The following is a 17,105-nucleotide window of genomic DNA, read 5'->3' on the forward strand; positions in this document are numbered from 1 at the left end:
CTCCCCTTATTACTGCCATTACCTTGATGTTCTCCACTGTGCGTTTGAGTGGATTGACCATTTGGGGCATGAGCTGCAGCCAGTTGCAGGCAGTGGTGTGGAGGGTCCTCATCCAGGCCGGCTGGGCATCGGCTGTGGACGAAGTGCGCTCCTTCTTCTCCGTCTCATAGGCAAGGTCATCCTCATCCTCCAACATCTGCATTTTCAGCATCTTACCCATCATGTCAGTGCCTGCGCAGCCCGGCAGAGGGAGGGAGTGTGTGGGGGAGGGAGGTGGAAGACAAGGCCGTGGTGGGAGAAGAAATTAATAGTGGAACAAAGAAACGAACAGCTTACCTCCAGGGTAGGTTAATGTAAGAAGAAAAAAAGGAGTTGCACTAGACAGACAAATAAATGAGGACTACACTGGGCAGGACGAAAGACACTCAAGGCTTCAGGCAACATTTCAATCAAATGTTACATTCAAGTTCCCAAAGGGATAAATTAACCACATTCCTGACTGGATCTGTAAAAGAAATCAATATAACCAATGTAGGGGAACAGGTTTGACATAGGAAACTAAAGGGTGGGAGTCAGGTGATTCAAGGGGTGGATGCATCAGGAGCTGGGATTGGAGGAGTTTGGAGGAGGTGTGGAACTCAACTGGACCGGAAAAAAAACAAAAAACAGGGAGGGAGGATATGACCAAGGGGGTGGGGAGGTGTGTGGATGTTTTGGAAACTTAAACTGAGGGTGGGATGGGGGTAATAATTCAGCAAAGCGACATGATGGCTGTGAAATACAGCTGCTGGAGGGTGAGGACACTCACACCCTTCTTTTGGCAGACCACCTTTTGAAGCAGGATGGCTAAAACTACACAGCTAAATTACATGACTATGAACAGCACTGCAACCAGGAGCTACTTATGTCATAGAAAACTAACTGACGGGTGAAGTGAAGATGAGAGATAAGCAGAGGGAGCATTTGTTCTTTCCCACCATAAACACACAAACAAACAGTATTCTGCCCACAGCAGACACAAAAAATATAAGATCTTAATCTCCCTCCACCGAGTCACCCTGTCAGGATAAACGTAAATATGCTGAAACAAAAGAGAAAGATGGTTAATGATCGACCCTGTGAAAACATTAAATCTGGAGAGATGGACTGAGAAAGAAGAACCCGGATGTGTTGCGGTCCAGTGATTGTGACAGAACACCAGAGTAAAGATGATTACGACAGTCAACTTTGTCGTACCCTGAGTGGTGAGCAGGACCTTCTCGGCATTGCTGGGCAACCCGAGCCAAGATGGAGTCTGAGTGTCGGGAAGCATCTCGACCCAGTGCATGAACTCCTCACGCCTGTAACAAAGCAAAATCATGTTTAATTTTAAACCAGTTTAGGTTCATTCAGTATCAGTAATGTGGGATACACTAGTGTCGAGCCAGTACTGACCGAATGCCGTCGGGCATCTTGATGTCCTTGTGCCCATCAACCTTGAGAGCCAGTTTGAACTCGCTGTCAAAGCTTCCCTTGGTGAAGATTCGGTCCAGGAAGGTGTTGAGGAGACGCTGGTCAAACTCATTGTCGATGCGACCACCATAGATGGACAGGGCCATTAGTGTTTTCAGAGCTGCCCAGGGGATCTTGTCTGGTGCAATATTCTGACGACCCTGGGTGTATGCAGAGGCAAAATTTATATTTTTTCTGTCAAACCCCTATACAATCATAATTTATCAGATCGGTTTAGCATTAATAAGGTAAGAAGGGTATCCATTAATGGCTTGAAGGTAGAAGTTTCAGTTGGCAATAAATAAATCTTACATTTAAAGAGCTGTATACAATTTATAAAATAATCTCCAACCTTAGCAGTGTCGTCCAGCCAGGTGTCAACTGTGTCACAGGCAGAGCGCAGGTCAGACTCTCCAAACTCGTATTTCTTAGACCAGCCCAGTGGTGCATAGCGCAGACGCTCCTGAATGACTGCATGGAACCAGGCCAGCAGGAAGTAGAGACGTGCACGCTCGTTGGGAGCCTGGATAGTGAGAAACCATCAAGATTTTTTGCAAGGAAGTGTGCAGAAAGCTGATGATTCAGGTTTTGGTAGAAAAGTGTGAGTATTAGTGTTGGGAAATCCAGATTAAGTTACCTTGCACATGCGAGCCACAGGGATGCTGCTGAAGGTTCTGAGCATGTTGGCCTTGACACCAGGGGGGGGCTCAAACACAAAGATACGACCGGCACGAAGCAGATTCACTGGAACCTGACAGGAAAACACAGAACAGAAACTTTGAGGAATAAAAGCACAAAAGGAAATCTGGGGCTAGTAGAAGTGTCATTAAAGTCTTCAACTCTATTCAAGATTATGAAATGTTGGAAATATTTTTTACAAGTGACGCTGTTTACCTTGGGGTTGATCTCCATGGTCAGGAAAAGCCTGAAGCTGGCATGAGGATGCATGGAGTGGAGCTTCTTTTCCAGCTGCATCAGCCATCCGGGGGCCAGGTGGACGTTCTCCAACATCACCCATCTGTAGGGCCGAGACAGTCAGGATACCAGAACAACAAAACAAGGCGTACGTGCTCAGAAAATACACAGAAAACAAAAAAAACAAAAAAAACAAAAAACACCCACCTGCCAGACTTGACAGCAGTGTTAATGTCTTTGTCTGCCTTATTGAAGCCCTCAGCAGAACCTGTGGACAGCGTAAGAACAAAAACATTTACGAACTATAACCTCACTGAACTTTTACTTAAAAGATCATATTTGTGTGTCAAGACTATGAGCTTATTCATTCCTTACCGATAGAGATAGAGGTGATTTGTTTGTTCTCCTCTGCAGCCAGATCTCTGACCAGACCGCTGGCATCATAACCTGGTACAGAGCACATCAGCACTGGAGTGCTGGGCTTCACCTACAGACAAGAGGGAAAATCAGGTTCAACAACACTAGCAATGCCAAACAACATAGGAGAGAATAATTTTCAAAGAAATATTGGTTTACTACCTCACTATCCACGATATTAGCAAGGTCAAGAGGCTGCTCGATGATGTTCATGAAGGACTCTCCCAGCACCTTTGAGACGAAAATATGTGACATGGCCAGCAGGCGATCGGGACGGAAGGCTTGAATCAGCAGCAGCTGGTGCACTGACTGGCCAATGGGAGCTGAGCAGGGAAGAGCAAAGCAGGTTGTGTATACACAGGATATAAATCTCATATTTTAAAAGCGATATGTTTGGTTAATGCATCGTTTGCAAAATATGACAAGTCTGTACACTCACTGGACTGCTTCTCCTCTGACCACAGATAAGGAACAGCCAGCTCTGGAGTGTTACTCTCAATCCACATGAAGAATTGCTAAAATCACAAAACAAAAACAAAGATAAGACTATCGCTGATGCAGTTTGTATTCAAAGGAAGTCGTTTTAATCAGTATCCGTTTACACTCACCTCATCAGCCTGAACTTTGTCAATCAAGTCGCTGAATGCTGGCATGCGGCTGAGGCGGACCATGGCTTCACACTGCTCAGTGGTAAGACCTTTAACTTTGGGCAGAGTCATGCCAGTCAAAACAATCTCTTTACCACGCAGGTAGTGCTGGAACTCCGTATCATATGAGGGTTCGCTGGAAAGATAAGATTGACATGATTGAGATTTACTTTGTTTTATCCAACACTATCACTGATTAGTATTATTCTGGCATCGTACCTGGTAATGCCCTTTAGGCTGATCTTAGCCAACAGCATGGCAAAAGTGATGTGATCCTGGTGTAGCATACCTCTGGCTGCTCTGTTGAACAGCACCTACATCAAAAAACAGATACAATTAGACTCAGTATAACCAAACCACCAAAAGGGAGTGTCCTTATTTTCAAAATGTCTTATTCAAACCTGGAAGAGGTCTTTGGTGAGGACAGCGAGTCTCTGTGTATGATCACTGATGCTCTTCAGGTTGGGGTTCTCATACAGCACAGTGTGGTAGGTATCCAGGAAAAAGTGAAGGGAGTACTGGTACAAGAAGTGCATCTGCAGCAGGATACAAAGTATTTGTTTATTATTAGACACCATAAAAGTATTTGATAGTATGTGTAATTTAAAGGGTTTACATTTAAAAATGAAATAAAATATGGGGTGAAAGTGCAAGTCAGATGTGTCCAGACCTGGTTGAGAGCCTCCATGGTGAAGTAGATGCTGCTGCAGGCAGAAGACAGAGACAGGTACTGCTGTGACACCATCTCCACCTCTGCCATGACGATATCTGTCTCCTCCACCTTCCTGGTCACCTCAGCTGCCTCCTTCTTCAAGTTCTCCAGTGTGGTGATGATGGTGTCATCGTCAAGGATACGGCCCTTCACCTCATTGAGGGCCTGCAACAGGGACTTTTCCAGCTGACGCAGACGCAGTTGGAACTCACCTGTAAGAGACGGAACCACAGTTGTTTATATGCTTTTTTTCTTCACTGTGACTCAAGTCGAAATTATCTTGTTACCCCTGCCGTTATCATCAACAGCTAAGCCCTGTGATCGTGTAAGCACATCTCTATCTTCTCGTCTCACCTTGCAGTTTGAGGAGGTCGGAGCGTTTCTCATCCACATCAGGCCTCTCAGCCTTTAGGACCTCATTGAGACACTGGCTCTGAAGGCTGCTGCGTGTCACAGTGAAGTTGACAAATGTAACACGAGAACACAAGTCTGGTGGGAACTCGACCTGCATACACAAGAGACACCATAATAACACAGATTAACTTTTTGGTACAATCATATTAATGAGGTGTATAAGATTGCACATGTTCTTTGATAGACTGTTAATCAACAGATACCTATTAAAATCTGTTGAATCTAAGTGACTATCAACTCACCGTTGGGTCTCTTGTAGAAAGGAAGATGACAAATGAAGGAGACAAATCGATGTCCTGGTCTCCCAGGGTGATGAGGACACGTCCTCCAGTCCTGCGGACCTCTCTGTTCAGCACCGGGTTTAGGATGGGGTCGTAACTCTCTACATCCTTAAAAGGCAAACAAAGAAGAAGAACTGACTATAAATAACCAAATCCTTGATGAAAACAAGTTATTGTGAGTAAGTAGAAAGTGCAGAATGAGATGTTGTGTGTTCTGTGTGAGGAAGTTGTTCATACCTGGACCAACAGTGGGTTTCCGAAACGCAAAGCACTCTCCAGGTTCTTCCTGAAGGCGTCGTCCAGGAAACTGGTTCTGGTGATCTTGCGATCTTTGTACTCATTCATTATGAACTCTGTGGCCTGGCCTGATGGATCGATGATGAGTGGATACCTGGAAAAGGCAATAGCATAGAAATGATCAACATGGGATATGAACTCAACCCAAGGCTAATTACTGCTCAGGAATACTTTGACATGGTATTTTTATTTTAAAGCCTAAAAACATTACAGAGGAAAAAGATACTGACCTGTTGAACCTCTTGAGCATGATGGCATTCTCAGTGCAGAGATCATCAGCTGGGAGGGAGTTGGCTTGCCAGCGGAGCCTCTCATCAGCATTGGACAGATACTCAGTTCTGGCAATGTCTGTACGGAACTGTGTGGAACAAAAGTGATGCCAATCAGATATTAGAATAAAACATGAGCCTCAGTATGAAATACATTTGAAGTCTATGTGAAAAGTTATGTAGAGTGCTTAAGTGCATATTTGGTGTCTTTTGACTATGAACATAGGAACCAGAGTAACAAAGAAGAAGTTCCTACTATTGGTAATATGATTGTGGCTTATGAGTTGTGAGTGATGATCAACAGTCTCTTGAGCCTTGAGTATCCAGACTCTAACTACCTGAATGTTGGCCTGCTGCAGGTGGTGAGACCATGTAGTGAACAGGTTTTGTCTCATCTGCTGTTCAAAGTAACCAGCATATGTGATGAAAGCAGCAGAGAGCAGACAGTCTCCAGCAATGGTGGACATCTGGTTCTTGAATGTCTCGCTGGTCTTCTCCCAGCGGTCCCTTTCAGCTGACAGACTCTTCAGAAGGGCTGTGCTGCGGTTCACCTTAAAAGGGGAGAGTGAGAGTTCAGAAAAATGCTTCAAGAGGCCTCACTTTTAATTTGAGATAATACAGAGTGAACTAAAGATTCGTTTGATGATCAGTTACCTTAGCCTCAACCGCAGCAAGGTCAGCCTTGATTGCCTGGGCCTCTGAAATGAGGACGGCGTACTCCTCCTTGTAGCGAGCGATGCTAGCCTCCAGGTCTCTGATCATCTGCTCCACCTCCTCTGCCTTTGTCTTGTTGTCCGTGGCGTCATCCTCAAGCTTCTGCAGTTCATTACGCAGAGGCTCCACGCGCTTCAGCATGTCAGCATAATTAAGCTAGGGAAATGATAGAAAAAGCATGTTAAAAGGAGTACTCTCTTTACCCACTCAACATCCTCCAGTTTCATATCTTTTCTAGGTTTCCTTACCTGAGCAATTGCCCATTTCACCATAGGTCCGCAGGCCAGAGATGCCCTGTTGACGCCCTCATAGTTGTAGCTTGGGTTGGAGAGGTAGTTCCTCTTCATCTTGTCACGGATGGAGTCACTGGATTCAGTGGAAACAGTCCAGTCAGACGCAGTTTACACAGACAAATACTCCAATGTAAAGTGCTGAACGTGTTGAAGTCATGAATCACAGGAAATTAAATATTACACAAGATCATTTAGATTTTTGGGATGGGGAAGGAGAGCGATTTCTACCATCTTCACTGTAAGAAGTTAAAAATCATGTCAACAGCCACTAACAACCATAGTGGTCGTTGTTACCATCAGCTGGTTTTCTGATTAGGCAAAATAACACGGTACAATCAAATTCTAAACATGGGTGTTACTTGATTAATACACTGATTGATATAATTTGTGCTTCCATTAAGGACTAGACAGACGTTTTGACACCGGTACCTCATCTCCTCAGAGGAAAAGTTGACTATGCTGCTGATGAAATTGTCCCTGATAATAACTTGTCTGATTTTTTTCCAGTCACTGGTCTCCTCGCCCAGCATGAGGCAGATAGACTCCAGGGCCAGCTTGACTGCAGCTGGGGGATTGGTCATGGCCCGCACTTCTACTAGGTGCTGCCGCTTAATAGAACTCACCGCTAGTTAGGTGGAAGGGGGAATGTGTTTGAAAGAAAGAAGTAGTAGTAGTACGAGTAGAGGGAGAATGGGGAGCATACAGGGCAAGAAGTCAGAGAGAGGAAGAGACAGAGAGGGAGAGAGCTTTAGTGAACAACTCCAGAATAGTTTTTTTTCTTCTTATTTCACCTGATCTCTTCAGCAGAGAAGTTAACAATAGTGGGGATGAAGTTCTCTCTCATGATGATGGATCGGATCTGCTTCCAGTCAGTAGTGCTCTCTCCCAGGAGCAGGCAGATGGACTCGAGGGCCAGCTTCACAGCCGCTGGTGGGTTGGCCATGGAACGCACCTCCACCAAGTGCTGTTTCTTAATGGACTTAACAGCTATCGGCATCAGGTGAACAAGGATGGGGATTATGAAAAGGATGGGGCAGTGATGAAGGGAGGATGCAGGTTAAGAGTAAGTTGTTAACCAGAAGCCCTTCACCATGAATGACTAAGTGATAACATTGTAGTAATAAATATTTGAATAAAGGCAAGTAAACATTGTAGGACATTTATAAATGTTATATTCTTACGTAAACTCATTCTGTGACAACAATGCAAATATATTATAAGGAAAGTTGTGAGGAAATAAAAGACTGTACCATTCTGAGCCTCAATAACAGCAGGCTCCACCTGGTCCAAGTCCTCTTTCACACTCAGCTGTTTGTCTTTGATCACTTCTTGCTGCTTGTACACAGCTTCCTGGATCTCCTGACTCATCACCTGGAATCAGATAATGGTAATGAAGTATATTTATATGCATCAGTTAGTCCAAAAGTACGATGCAAGGAAAAAAGGAGGACTGCACTAAACTACCAAGGGCTCAGGTTTGTCTTTAAGAAGAAGAAGAAAAATAATCTTTCTAAGTGTTAAATTCCTTCCTGCGTACCTTCTTCTTTTCAGCCTCCTGCTGGTCTTTGACCATCTTCTTCAGTTTGTCATTGGCAGCAGCGTTCTTTGCCTCCAACTCCTGGCTCTTGATTCTCAGGTCACGACGGAGCTCCTCCACCTGATGAGGAGGCACAAGTAGAATCAGGGAAAAAGAAATGAGCAATGACACCAGCTTGGTTGTGGAAAACAACTCAGGTTTAGAGAAATAGGTGGAATAAAATGGCACTTAGATACAAGCACATTCAAAGTGAAGTAAAATACAAAATGAATGTACCTGATCGACAGTCTCCTTGATCTTGCGGAGACCAACGTTGAGATGCATCTGTTGCTCCTCCAACTCACTGCGTTTCTCATTGAACAGGTTGGCATACTGGTTAATGAAGTCCAGGTAGTGACGAGGAGTGATGGCCATCGTGTGACCACCTCGCTTAGCCAGACGGTTATTAGCCTGTATATAGCGTAAAAATTAGTATGCATTAGCAAGCTGTTAAATGTAGTAACTTGGTTTAAAATGCCCAACCTGGAAACATCCCTACCTGGTGTAGAGTCTGGTGTACAAACACACAGCCGTTGACAATAGCCTCGCGATGGGATGGTGGCTGGGGCAGTTTGTCATAGACGATGGGCATGTAGTCGGGCACCTTGTAGTTTGGCTTCTCCAGATCCATCTTGCTGGTGAACTCCTTGCCCACCTGGTACAGGGCCTCTGTGGACCAGTCTCCAAACCAATTCAGCACGCACCTAATACAAAAAAAAGGTTTTCAGTTAACCCAGAAACACCATCTTGTAATTTTAAAGTTGTAGTATCTAGTCTCAGTTAATGTCCACCATCTGTATGTGTATCTGTACCTGTTGAAGAGGGCAGGAGATGTGGCAGCCCTGTCCTTCAGGCCCTCTGATGATGGGTTCATGGTGAAAACAACATGAAGGTTCCTGATAACTTGGCTGGTGAACCACTTGTACAGCTCCTCATGTGTGTCGAGCATCAGGCCCTCTTTCTGGGCTCCCTCTTTACATTGAGTCATCAGGGTGGCATACTCATCTCCTTCAAACAGGCCAGGAACCTACAAAGAAGAATCAACATCAGGAAGCAGAACCCAAATATACATGCCTCAGAAAACAAAAAGGCAGCAATATCATCTTGTTCTCAATGAGCTGAAGATCGAGATGGCAGTTACCTCTCCGTTGGCCAGCAGTGTGTTCATTCTCTCAAGGAAACCAGAATCCAACACGTTGGATTCATCCATGATGAAGGCAATCTTCTCATTCTTGCATCCTGAGCGACGTAGCACTGTACGCAGGTCCTCATCAAAGTCCTCTCCAGTGTACTTCCTGTGTACCTGAAACGTACACACACACATACAAAAATGAATAAACACAGCAACAAATGTAGTAATATGACCAAAAATATCTTCACATGTTGAACCAACCTTGATCTGGTACACACTAAGTCCGTTCATCCATGCTACAAAGCGGGACAGAGTTGTCTTTCCTGCTCCGCTCACACCAATTAACAGGAGATGGCCCTGAGGTTGACGGAAGATTCTGGAGGAGGATATACCATTTAAAAATTTTACTCCAAAACAATTATTTCAGACCTTAAACTAGACGAAAAGCAAAGAGAAGTTAATCAGGAGCTGGAGAAGTGGTTACTCACCGGTCAATTCTTAGGACATGGTCCAGCACTTCATTAAAGAGCACCAGTGGAACATCCAGCTCCTCCTCATAGAACACCTTTAGACGGGCCTTCACATAGTCCCTCAGCTCCTCCTGTTCCACTGGGATGTAGTCCTGCATTCACAAAGAAACTCAGTGAAAATGGAAATAAAAAATGCTGAAGTGCTAACATAATTAGCAAAGCAAGAATTTCTCATCATGGTCAGGCTATTTGTCGTTTACCTTGGAGAGCCAGTTGCTGTAAAGAATAGGCCTGTTGAGGGCCTTGTCCTTATCAATGTTGGGGAAGTGTTTGAGAGCGACCATGTCGATGTTTTCATCTGTCCACCTTCTCTCTTCATCACCAACCAGCCTGGAAAAAGGTTGAAGACAAACAACCTCATCATCAAAATGGCCATTCTACTCTTTTAACTGCATTTATTACCCACTTTACTATAACAAGACTCATGAACACTTTCATGTCTAACCGATTTGTTGTAACCACATGAGTCCCTTAAAACAATACCAGGGATAGGGCTGCACGATTCTGGAAAAAATGTGAATCACGATTTTTTTGCTTAGAATTGAGATCACGATTCTCTGGCACGATTTTTTTCACAAAATGTTTATTGCACTGATGAACTTGAACAAAACAAAAAAAAAAACCATTGTAGTATGAAAAAGCAATGTTTTTTTTGTTTTGTTAGTTCTATCATTGGATGATAAATGATTTTTACAAAAGTAAAAAAAAAATTAGTCTCCAAGATGAGAGGGCATCCTCTAATACCTCATGTTGTACAGTGTTTATTGGGGCCGTAGCTTTGGCTAGGTGATATGTGATAGCTGCTGTGATCGGCTTTCTAAAACGGAGGCATAATATTCTTCCTTTTCCAAAAGCCGCCTCAGAGGTGACGTGACGTGAAGCCCGAAGTTGGGCTGCAAACAGTTGACAACAAATTTGTCTTCAAAATAAGAGCTTTACATTGCACCCCATTGGAGTTTAGAACTGGGTTTTTAGCGGGGGGCTTTTAATTTGAAAGTAGCGACCGTTCCTAGCTTGTCGCTACAACAACAAGCTAGCAGTCGAGGCGGAAATAAGTGTACCGTCCGAGGCAGCAAATCGGCGGACCAAAACAGACCCCCAATTTGCCGCCCTCTGTCTAAAACCGCGGACCTAGCCGTCAATAGGACGGGCAGATTGGCGGCTTGCTGCCGTGTCTAAAAACGGCTTCTCACATTCCTTCCAAACACTCAACTGCAGGTGGGCTTCCGCCACTGAATCACGTGTTGTAAAGACGCTTTACCACAGGTTGAGGGAGGAGGAAGCGGCCGTGCTGCGTTTGGGGGCGCTTCAAAAAATCCGGGAGGAAAATAGGAGCATTTGTTTGTGATTCGGCTCGAGATATAAAATGCTTCAGAATCGCTGTGTGTAGAAATGAGATCACGTGTATGTGTGAATCGAGATCGCGATTTTTTAACGATTTTTTGTGCAGCCCTAACCAGGGATAATAAAAACAGTCTCCTCTTGGAGTGTTAAAGCTCAGCCTCACCTGTCCTGGAAGAGACGGAGGGCTTCATGGGCCCAAATGCGGATGAGACCCTCCACAGGCAGAGTCTCAAGTGGTCGCAGGGCCTCGAAGATGCCCCTCACCCAGCGGGTCATCTCTCTGGGAGAGTAGATGTAGTGAGGTTGGGTGTCCTGGGTGAACCGCTCCTAAATGGAAAAAGAGACTGAAATTAGATATGTAGACAAACTAGTAATAGTACAAACAATTTAGTACAAAAAAAACTAACAAGTTTTCTGTGACACATGTACAGATCCTAGTAATCACCGTACCTGAGACATGGTATAGAACTCAACCATAGCAGCGGTAAGAGGCTCTGCATAGGTACGCAGAGATGGGATGAGGCGCAGCATGGCACGGTTGAACGTTCCATAAATCTGGGTTAGAGAGGCTGGTCCTGGATAGTCCACATAGACCACAGGAACATGACGCAGGAACCTAGAAACAGCACACCACCAAATGGTCACTTCATATGCAATGTAGCTATCATTTTCAATCAAATGTTTCCAATTTTTTTTTTTTTTTTATTAATGATATTATTGTTTTAAGCAGATATAAAGTCTGAACTGTACCTGTGTGTAAGAGGCTTTCTGCCGGGGTCAGTGGGGGGATTACAGGCTCCAACAAACTGGATCCTCTCCAGTTTGACCCAAGTCTGGTCTGAGGTGCGGTAGAAACCTCCATGTTCAACCATCTGCAAAGAAAACACAATATCTATTGTTAAATTGAATTTAACATAAAACGAGGGATACCAAATTTTATGCTGCCATGACAGTCCTATAAAATAGCCAACGTGTTGCTACAGAGACAACAGGTGACAATAACAATGTTGGGTTGTAAACAATAAATCATACCTGTCTGATGAAAGAGATGACTCTCTGTGTGCAGTACTTGTCCATGTCTGGCAGATTGATCTCATCACAGAACAACACCAGCCACTTGCCCAGCTGGACGGGGGCAAGGACCACACCGTTGGGGGTACGGCGGTACTCGCAGTAATGATCAAAGGTCTTCAACAGCAGCTCTGGGGTAGTGGCACTGGAGAAGTTCAGACCCACAACCTGGTAGCGTGGAAAGAGTATGTGGAAATGTTGACAATGTCAAAATTTACTACATTTTATCCCCTTTTATTTATACTTTCATCCAGCCTCTCACCTCCATATCAGGCAACGCTCTGAGGGCACTGAATAGAGTCATGGTCTTTCCAGAGCCAGGAGGTCCACAAAGCACCAGTGGCTTGTGCTCTGCCAGCCATGTGTAAAGCAAAGCCTCGTGGCGAACAGTGTCCAGGGTGGGAACCACAACATCAGGGGATGCTACCTTGTGGGTCTCTACTTCAATCTGGGGCACCTTGCCCTGCCAGGACTGCCACTCACCCGTGATGCACACCTGCAAATTCAAAGGAAACGGCACAATGATCACTTGACTGCAGTAGTTTTTGTTAGCCATTTTTTATTTTTTTTTAATTTACTCAAGAGAATGTTAAATAACTGTTTATCACTAAGAGGCTTTACCTCATAGTCGATGATAGGGACATTGGGTGCAGCAGGGAGGGGCACAGTGGTGATGCGACGGATGTACTCTCCCAGCTCGCCTCTTATCTTCAGCCGCCCATCACCAGAGAAGGACCACAGCACAGCGTAGATCAGATATTTCTGTAGAGAGATAAAGCCACAAATTGATCAGTTTTAAGAAAATGCACGTATGTTTTGCAGTGATTAAGTTACAAGTTTGAATAACAATAAAATCATAATAGAAAGCAGAACATTACCTGCATGTATTTCTCCAGCTGATCAATGGGCATAGGGAAGTCAGGGTGGTTGTTATTGTAGAGTGCCACATTACGGCAGGCCTGGTGCAACATTGAGAACAGGGAACCCAAGCAGCGCAGGCGGGTAAAGTCCATGATGTGCTCCATCTTGGAAGCATGCTCCAAGGCCTTGATCACCAGGCCTGTAGAGGTGAAGTAAGGCTGCAGGACAGCTGCAGCATCACGCTGGATCTAATGTAAAGGAAGGAAAAAGGATATTAGTTAAATCAATATAAACAAGAAAAATGTGCAGCAATTTTTTCAATAAAGGTATTTTAAGAGGTCTTGTTTTTTGTAATTGTGTATTTTATTCGCTTTATTTACCTGCAGCATTGGTGATGCAGTCTCTTCCTCGTCATCTGTGCCCTTCCTCTGGCGCTGAGCTTCATCCTCTCCCTCGTCTAATGGGATGCTGCGTATGCGAGCCAAGAAGTTGTTGAAGATCATGTCCGTGCTGAGGACGTCCTCACTGAACCAGACCATACCACAACGAGAGACAGTGGCCAGGGTGGCGTACTTCAGATCCTGTACTTCAAACATTACACGCACCTACAGAGAGAGAGTCATTTCAGGTCAATCCATAGAACATTATAGTCTAATAATAAGATAAAAACAGACATTTGTATTCCAAGTGCCATGCACTTACATTTGGCGGCAAGCTGAGACGCTCTCCATTGGGCAGGGTGAGCAACTTGTTGTCATCCAGGACTGAGTTCAGATTTTCAACCCACTCAGGGTCAACATCACCATCGAAGATGATCCACTGACGTTTCTGCAATTCTCCTCGAACATTGTCAATGATCCTGAAAAAAAGAGGAAAAAATATTTTAAACCAGTTCTTTTTCAAAAAGTCCTGCTGAAAGAGAAAAAGATGATTGAGCTGACCTAAGCATAAAATGTGTTAGAGAACTCACTTCCTGAGGATGTGCGTGAACAACCCATCAGTCCATTCACGTGTGTTAGGGTCCAGGGTTCCATACAGGTGGTCCTTGCTGATGGCCTTGGGATCGATGATATGGGCTACACCCTCAACACCCTCCAGCCTCTCCAGGGCCTTGAGCAGCACCCTCCATGCCATGGACTTCCCGCTTCCTGAGGGTCCCACCATCATCAGACCGTGGTTGATCTGTGTGATCTGGTACAGCTGGAGCACCTGGAATGGGATGAATGGCAAAGTTTCAGGAAAGTAGAGCAACTATTCACAGTGCAGGCAGAGCTGTACAACTCACCATTTCTGGTCACACATAATAAGATATACGTTGACAGAATTTAACTATATACCTTCTCCACCCACATGCTGCCCACATCGTCACCGTCTCCGTAGGTGAGGTACATCTCTGCGCAGACTTTCTTCAACTCCTCCCTCAGAGCAGTCATCTCTCCACGTAGATACTGGACTCCAGGGAAGACGTCTGACAGCAGGCTGAACAGCAGAGGGATGTCCTCTGCCACCAGCTTGGGAACCATGGTCTCGCACACACTCTGGATCAGGATCTACAGAAACAAGGTACAGACTGCGTTAAATAACTGAAAGAAAGCACCTCAAATTTTTTGCTGAATTTCAAAAACATCTAAAAATTGCATACCTCCTGTTCGGGAAGGTTCTCAGCAATTTCATTCTCATCAACGACCTCTCCACGCTCCAGCTTCTCCTTTTTGATCCTCTGGATGCGCTCACGCTTGACATTACCAGCACTGATCAGCACACTCTTGAGAGCTCGGAGGCCGAAATCGTAGTGACTCTGTGATGACAGCTGCTCATCACACAGCCTGAAATGGAGGCAAGGGATAAATTCAGTGAAGAAAGGACCCATCAAAATTCTCTCAAAGCCAGAAGCATTTTTCTTAAACAGTACATACTTGAAGAAGGGCACGATCTTCTTGGCCAGGATCTCGGCTGTGCGGAAACCTTGAGAGTACAGCATGACCTGAGCAATGAGCTGGCGGTCGGGCTTAGTCATGGCCAAACTACGGAACAGCTTCTTCAGATTGTCAGGTAGGTTAGAGCGGCCAGCGTAGCCAGGATTCATGGTGATGAAGATGGCCATGTCTGGACTGACCTTCACCTGCTTGTTCAGGAGCTCTGTGGTAACTGGCACACCTGAGGAGATGACAGATATATAGTTACTCACAATGTAGTTTTCATGGAAACATTTTGTACAATTTGTGTTCTCTAAAGAGAGAATCGCCTTGGAACCCCCTTTTAAAAGGCAGCTGGTGTTCAAAGATACTGAATTGAATCTGAATATTCTTATAAAAAAGGACATTCTCTCTACAAATTATGACATTTACCATTTGTATTATACTTACTCCTGTCTCTGTTGGGGTTGCTGTGCTCCCTCAAGGCAACCTGGATGTACTGCACCTGCTGGGAAACAGCAGAGAGCATTCTCTCTTCCAGACGGTTGAACTCGTCGAAGCAGCCCCATGCTCCCACCTGGCACAGACCCACAAAGATACGACCCATGGCCTAAAAGAAAAGAGATTTATTAATTTAAATGACGAGTATGAGAAATAGAAACACTCTTTAAAAAAGCAAATGATAAGGACAAGAACAAAGAGTCTGAAGGTAGTTGTGTACCTGGAAATCAAATGTCTCGTCACAGTTGAAGACCAGGACAAAGCGACCCAGCTGGTGGCCAAGAGCTTTCACTGACTCAGTCTTCCCTGTTCCAGCGGGACCTATATGAATGATAAAAGAAAGATTGGATTACATTAAAAAAAAAAAAAAAAAAAAAAAAAAAAAAAATCAATTTCTTGTGTGTGTACAAAAAGCTTTCATACCAAATGGTGACCCTCCAAGGCGGGCCTCCAGAGCCTGGGTCATGGTGAGATAGCATCGGTCTGTCAGTGGGGTCTGGACAAGCTTGTCCTGAACACCCAAGTACTCGAAGCCATAGTTGAACTTAGCATTGGCCATCTGAATGGAAAGCTGCTGCAAGACATCTGTCTGCTTGGGGTCAAAATAGAAGCGCATCTGGCTGAGCCACTCGAAGGACTTGGGGTTGTCGATCTTGTTCTTCATCAGAGTCCTGGTCACGTCACGCTGGTGCACCAGCTCAGTGATCTACGACAGCACAGAACAGGGATTAAAGACACATTTTCGCATTGGAAAATATTTTGTAAGAATGACTGGATAAAAAGAATCCCTCTAACCAGGTGCTCCAGTTTCCTCCTACGGAGTGGAGGCTGCTCCATCAGCACGGTATCAGCCAACACGTTGAGGGTGGCCTCCACGTTTGTCAGCACTACCTGCATGGGACTCATGTCCCCACCGCCAGAGATGGTGGTCAAGGCAGACTCGATGTTCTCAGACCAGGCAATCTGAGTGGACAGGACCACCAGCTGGGCCTGTGAGGAGAGGAAACAGAGTAAAAATTACAAAAATAAAACACATGATCCAATTTCCAAGTATGCTAAATAACTATGCTCTCAATACCAACCTGGTAACGATCAATCCAGTTGATGTACTGACTCAGGTCAATAGCTGTACCCTTGTTGAAGGATGTGACCTCTGTGACAGACTCAGCTAGCAGTTTGGCCAGTGTCACCCTCATCTCCTTCTCCACCAGTGTCAGCCACTCGTTGATCTTGGGGTGTTCGGTGATGGAGACTGGTGTCTTGTAGAGAATCTCTTCACCCTCGCGGGAGGAGATTCCAAGCACCACAGTGTTGTCGTCATTGAGCAGGATGCTAGAAACACCAGCAAACATCTTTTTGAAGTGCTTCTGCAGTTTGGCCACATTTTTGCTGTTGCCGATGATTTCCAGTAAGTCCTCGTCTCCCACGAAGTAGAACCTGGAAAACAAAGAGAGTGATGGATCATTAAAGGATAGTTAGTAAATGAATGTGTGACAGTGTGCGACACAGATTTTTTTTCTTGCTTTGTGATTTATATCTTCTTACCTCGGGAATGAGGATCTTTCTCTCTCCAGGTATTCTCCAAGGGCTTTCTGGATTTTTCCCAGAAGGTCAGCCAGTCGCTCCAGAGACCTCTGCACTCCCTGTATGTTCAGCACATCCATCACTAAGGGAGACTTTGACACCTTCTTCATCAGTGCCAAGAACTCCGTGCTGATACTGTG

General features: G+C 44.9%; 1 protein-coding gene across 1 annotated transcript in view; it reads right to left on the reverse strand.

The window, feature by feature from the left end:
• Positions 1–17,105, reverse strand: part of dync1h1 (dynein, cytoplasmic 1, heavy chain 1) — a 28,050-nt gene that overhangs the window by 1,956 nt on the left and 8,989 nt on the right. The window contains exons 24-73 of the mRNA XM_030391546.1: positions 16,927–17,100; positions 16,464–16,818; positions 16,177–16,371; positions 15,805–16,087; positions 15,602–15,702; positions 15,331–15,490; positions 14,881–15,121; positions 14,607–14,790; positions 14,302–14,514; positions 13,935–14,173; positions 13,667–13,823; positions 13,345–13,569; positions 12,982–13,212; positions 12,725–12,865; positions 12,366–12,599; positions 12,065–12,271; positions 11,783–11,904; positions 11,483–11,648; positions 11,196–11,359; positions 9,889–10,018; positions 9,647–9,780; positions 9,420–9,534; positions 9,168–9,329; positions 8,839–9,053; positions 8,526–8,730; positions 8,264–8,437; positions 7,988–8,107; positions 7,701–7,821; positions 7,242–7,437; positions 6,406–6,523; positions 6,098–6,313; positions 5,782–5,994; positions 5,405–5,532; positions 5,115–5,268; positions 4,839–4,985; positions 4,537–4,687; positions 4,141–4,394; positions 3,872–4,006; positions 3,690–3,784; positions 3,432–3,606; positions 3,263–3,338; positions 2,986–3,146; positions 2,782–2,893; positions 2,614–2,674; positions 2,386–2,509; positions 2,129–2,242; positions 1,844–2,014; positions 1,435–1,652; positions 1,237–1,340; positions 23–231 (exon numbers count right to left, since the gene is read on the reverse strand). Coding sequence (XP_030247406.1) covers positions 23–231; positions 1,237–1,340; positions 1,435–1,652; positions 1,844–2,014; positions 2,129–2,242; positions 2,386–2,509; positions 2,614–2,674; positions 2,782–2,893; positions 2,986–3,146; positions 3,263–3,338; positions 3,432–3,606; positions 3,690–3,784; positions 3,872–4,006; positions 4,141–4,394; positions 4,537–4,687; positions 4,839–4,985; positions 5,115–5,268; positions 5,405–5,532; positions 5,782–5,994; positions 6,098–6,313; positions 6,406–6,523; positions 7,242–7,437; positions 7,701–7,821; positions 7,988–8,107; positions 8,264–8,437; positions 8,526–8,730; positions 8,839–9,053; positions 9,168–9,329; positions 9,420–9,534; positions 9,647–9,780; positions 9,889–10,018; positions 11,196–11,359; positions 11,483–11,648; positions 11,783–11,904; positions 12,065–12,271; positions 12,366–12,599; positions 12,725–12,865; positions 12,982–13,212; positions 13,345–13,569; positions 13,667–13,823; positions 13,935–14,173; positions 14,302–14,514; positions 14,607–14,790; positions 14,881–15,121; positions 15,331–15,490; positions 15,602–15,702; positions 15,805–16,087; positions 16,177–16,371; positions 16,464–16,818; positions 16,927–17,100 — 8,500 coding nt within the window. The remainder of the gene's footprint in view (positions 1–22; positions 232–1,236; positions 1,341–1,434; positions 1,653–1,843; positions 2,015–2,128; positions 2,243–2,385; positions 2,510–2,613; positions 2,675–2,781; positions 2,894–2,985; positions 3,147–3,262; positions 3,339–3,431; positions 3,607–3,689; positions 3,785–3,871; positions 4,007–4,140; positions 4,395–4,536; positions 4,688–4,838; positions 4,986–5,114; positions 5,269–5,404; positions 5,533–5,781; positions 5,995–6,097; positions 6,314–6,405; positions 6,524–7,241; positions 7,438–7,700; positions 7,822–7,987; positions 8,108–8,263; positions 8,438–8,525; positions 8,731–8,838; positions 9,054–9,167; positions 9,330–9,419; positions 9,535–9,646; positions 9,781–9,888; positions 10,019–11,195; positions 11,360–11,482; positions 11,649–11,782; positions 11,905–12,064; positions 12,272–12,365; positions 12,600–12,724; positions 12,866–12,981; positions 13,213–13,344; positions 13,570–13,666; positions 13,824–13,934; positions 14,174–14,301; positions 14,515–14,606; positions 14,791–14,880; positions 15,122–15,330; positions 15,491–15,601; positions 15,703–15,804; positions 16,088–16,176; positions 16,372–16,463; positions 16,819–16,926; positions 17,101–17,105) is intronic.

The sequence above is a fragment of the Sparus aurata genome, chromosome 16 (genome assembly GCF_900880675.1).
Source record: "Sparus aurata chromosome 16, fSpaAur1.1, whole genome shotgun sequence".
Classification (NCBI taxonomy): Eukaryota; Metazoa; Chordata; class Actinopteri; order Spariformes; family Sparidae; genus Sparus; species Sparus aurata.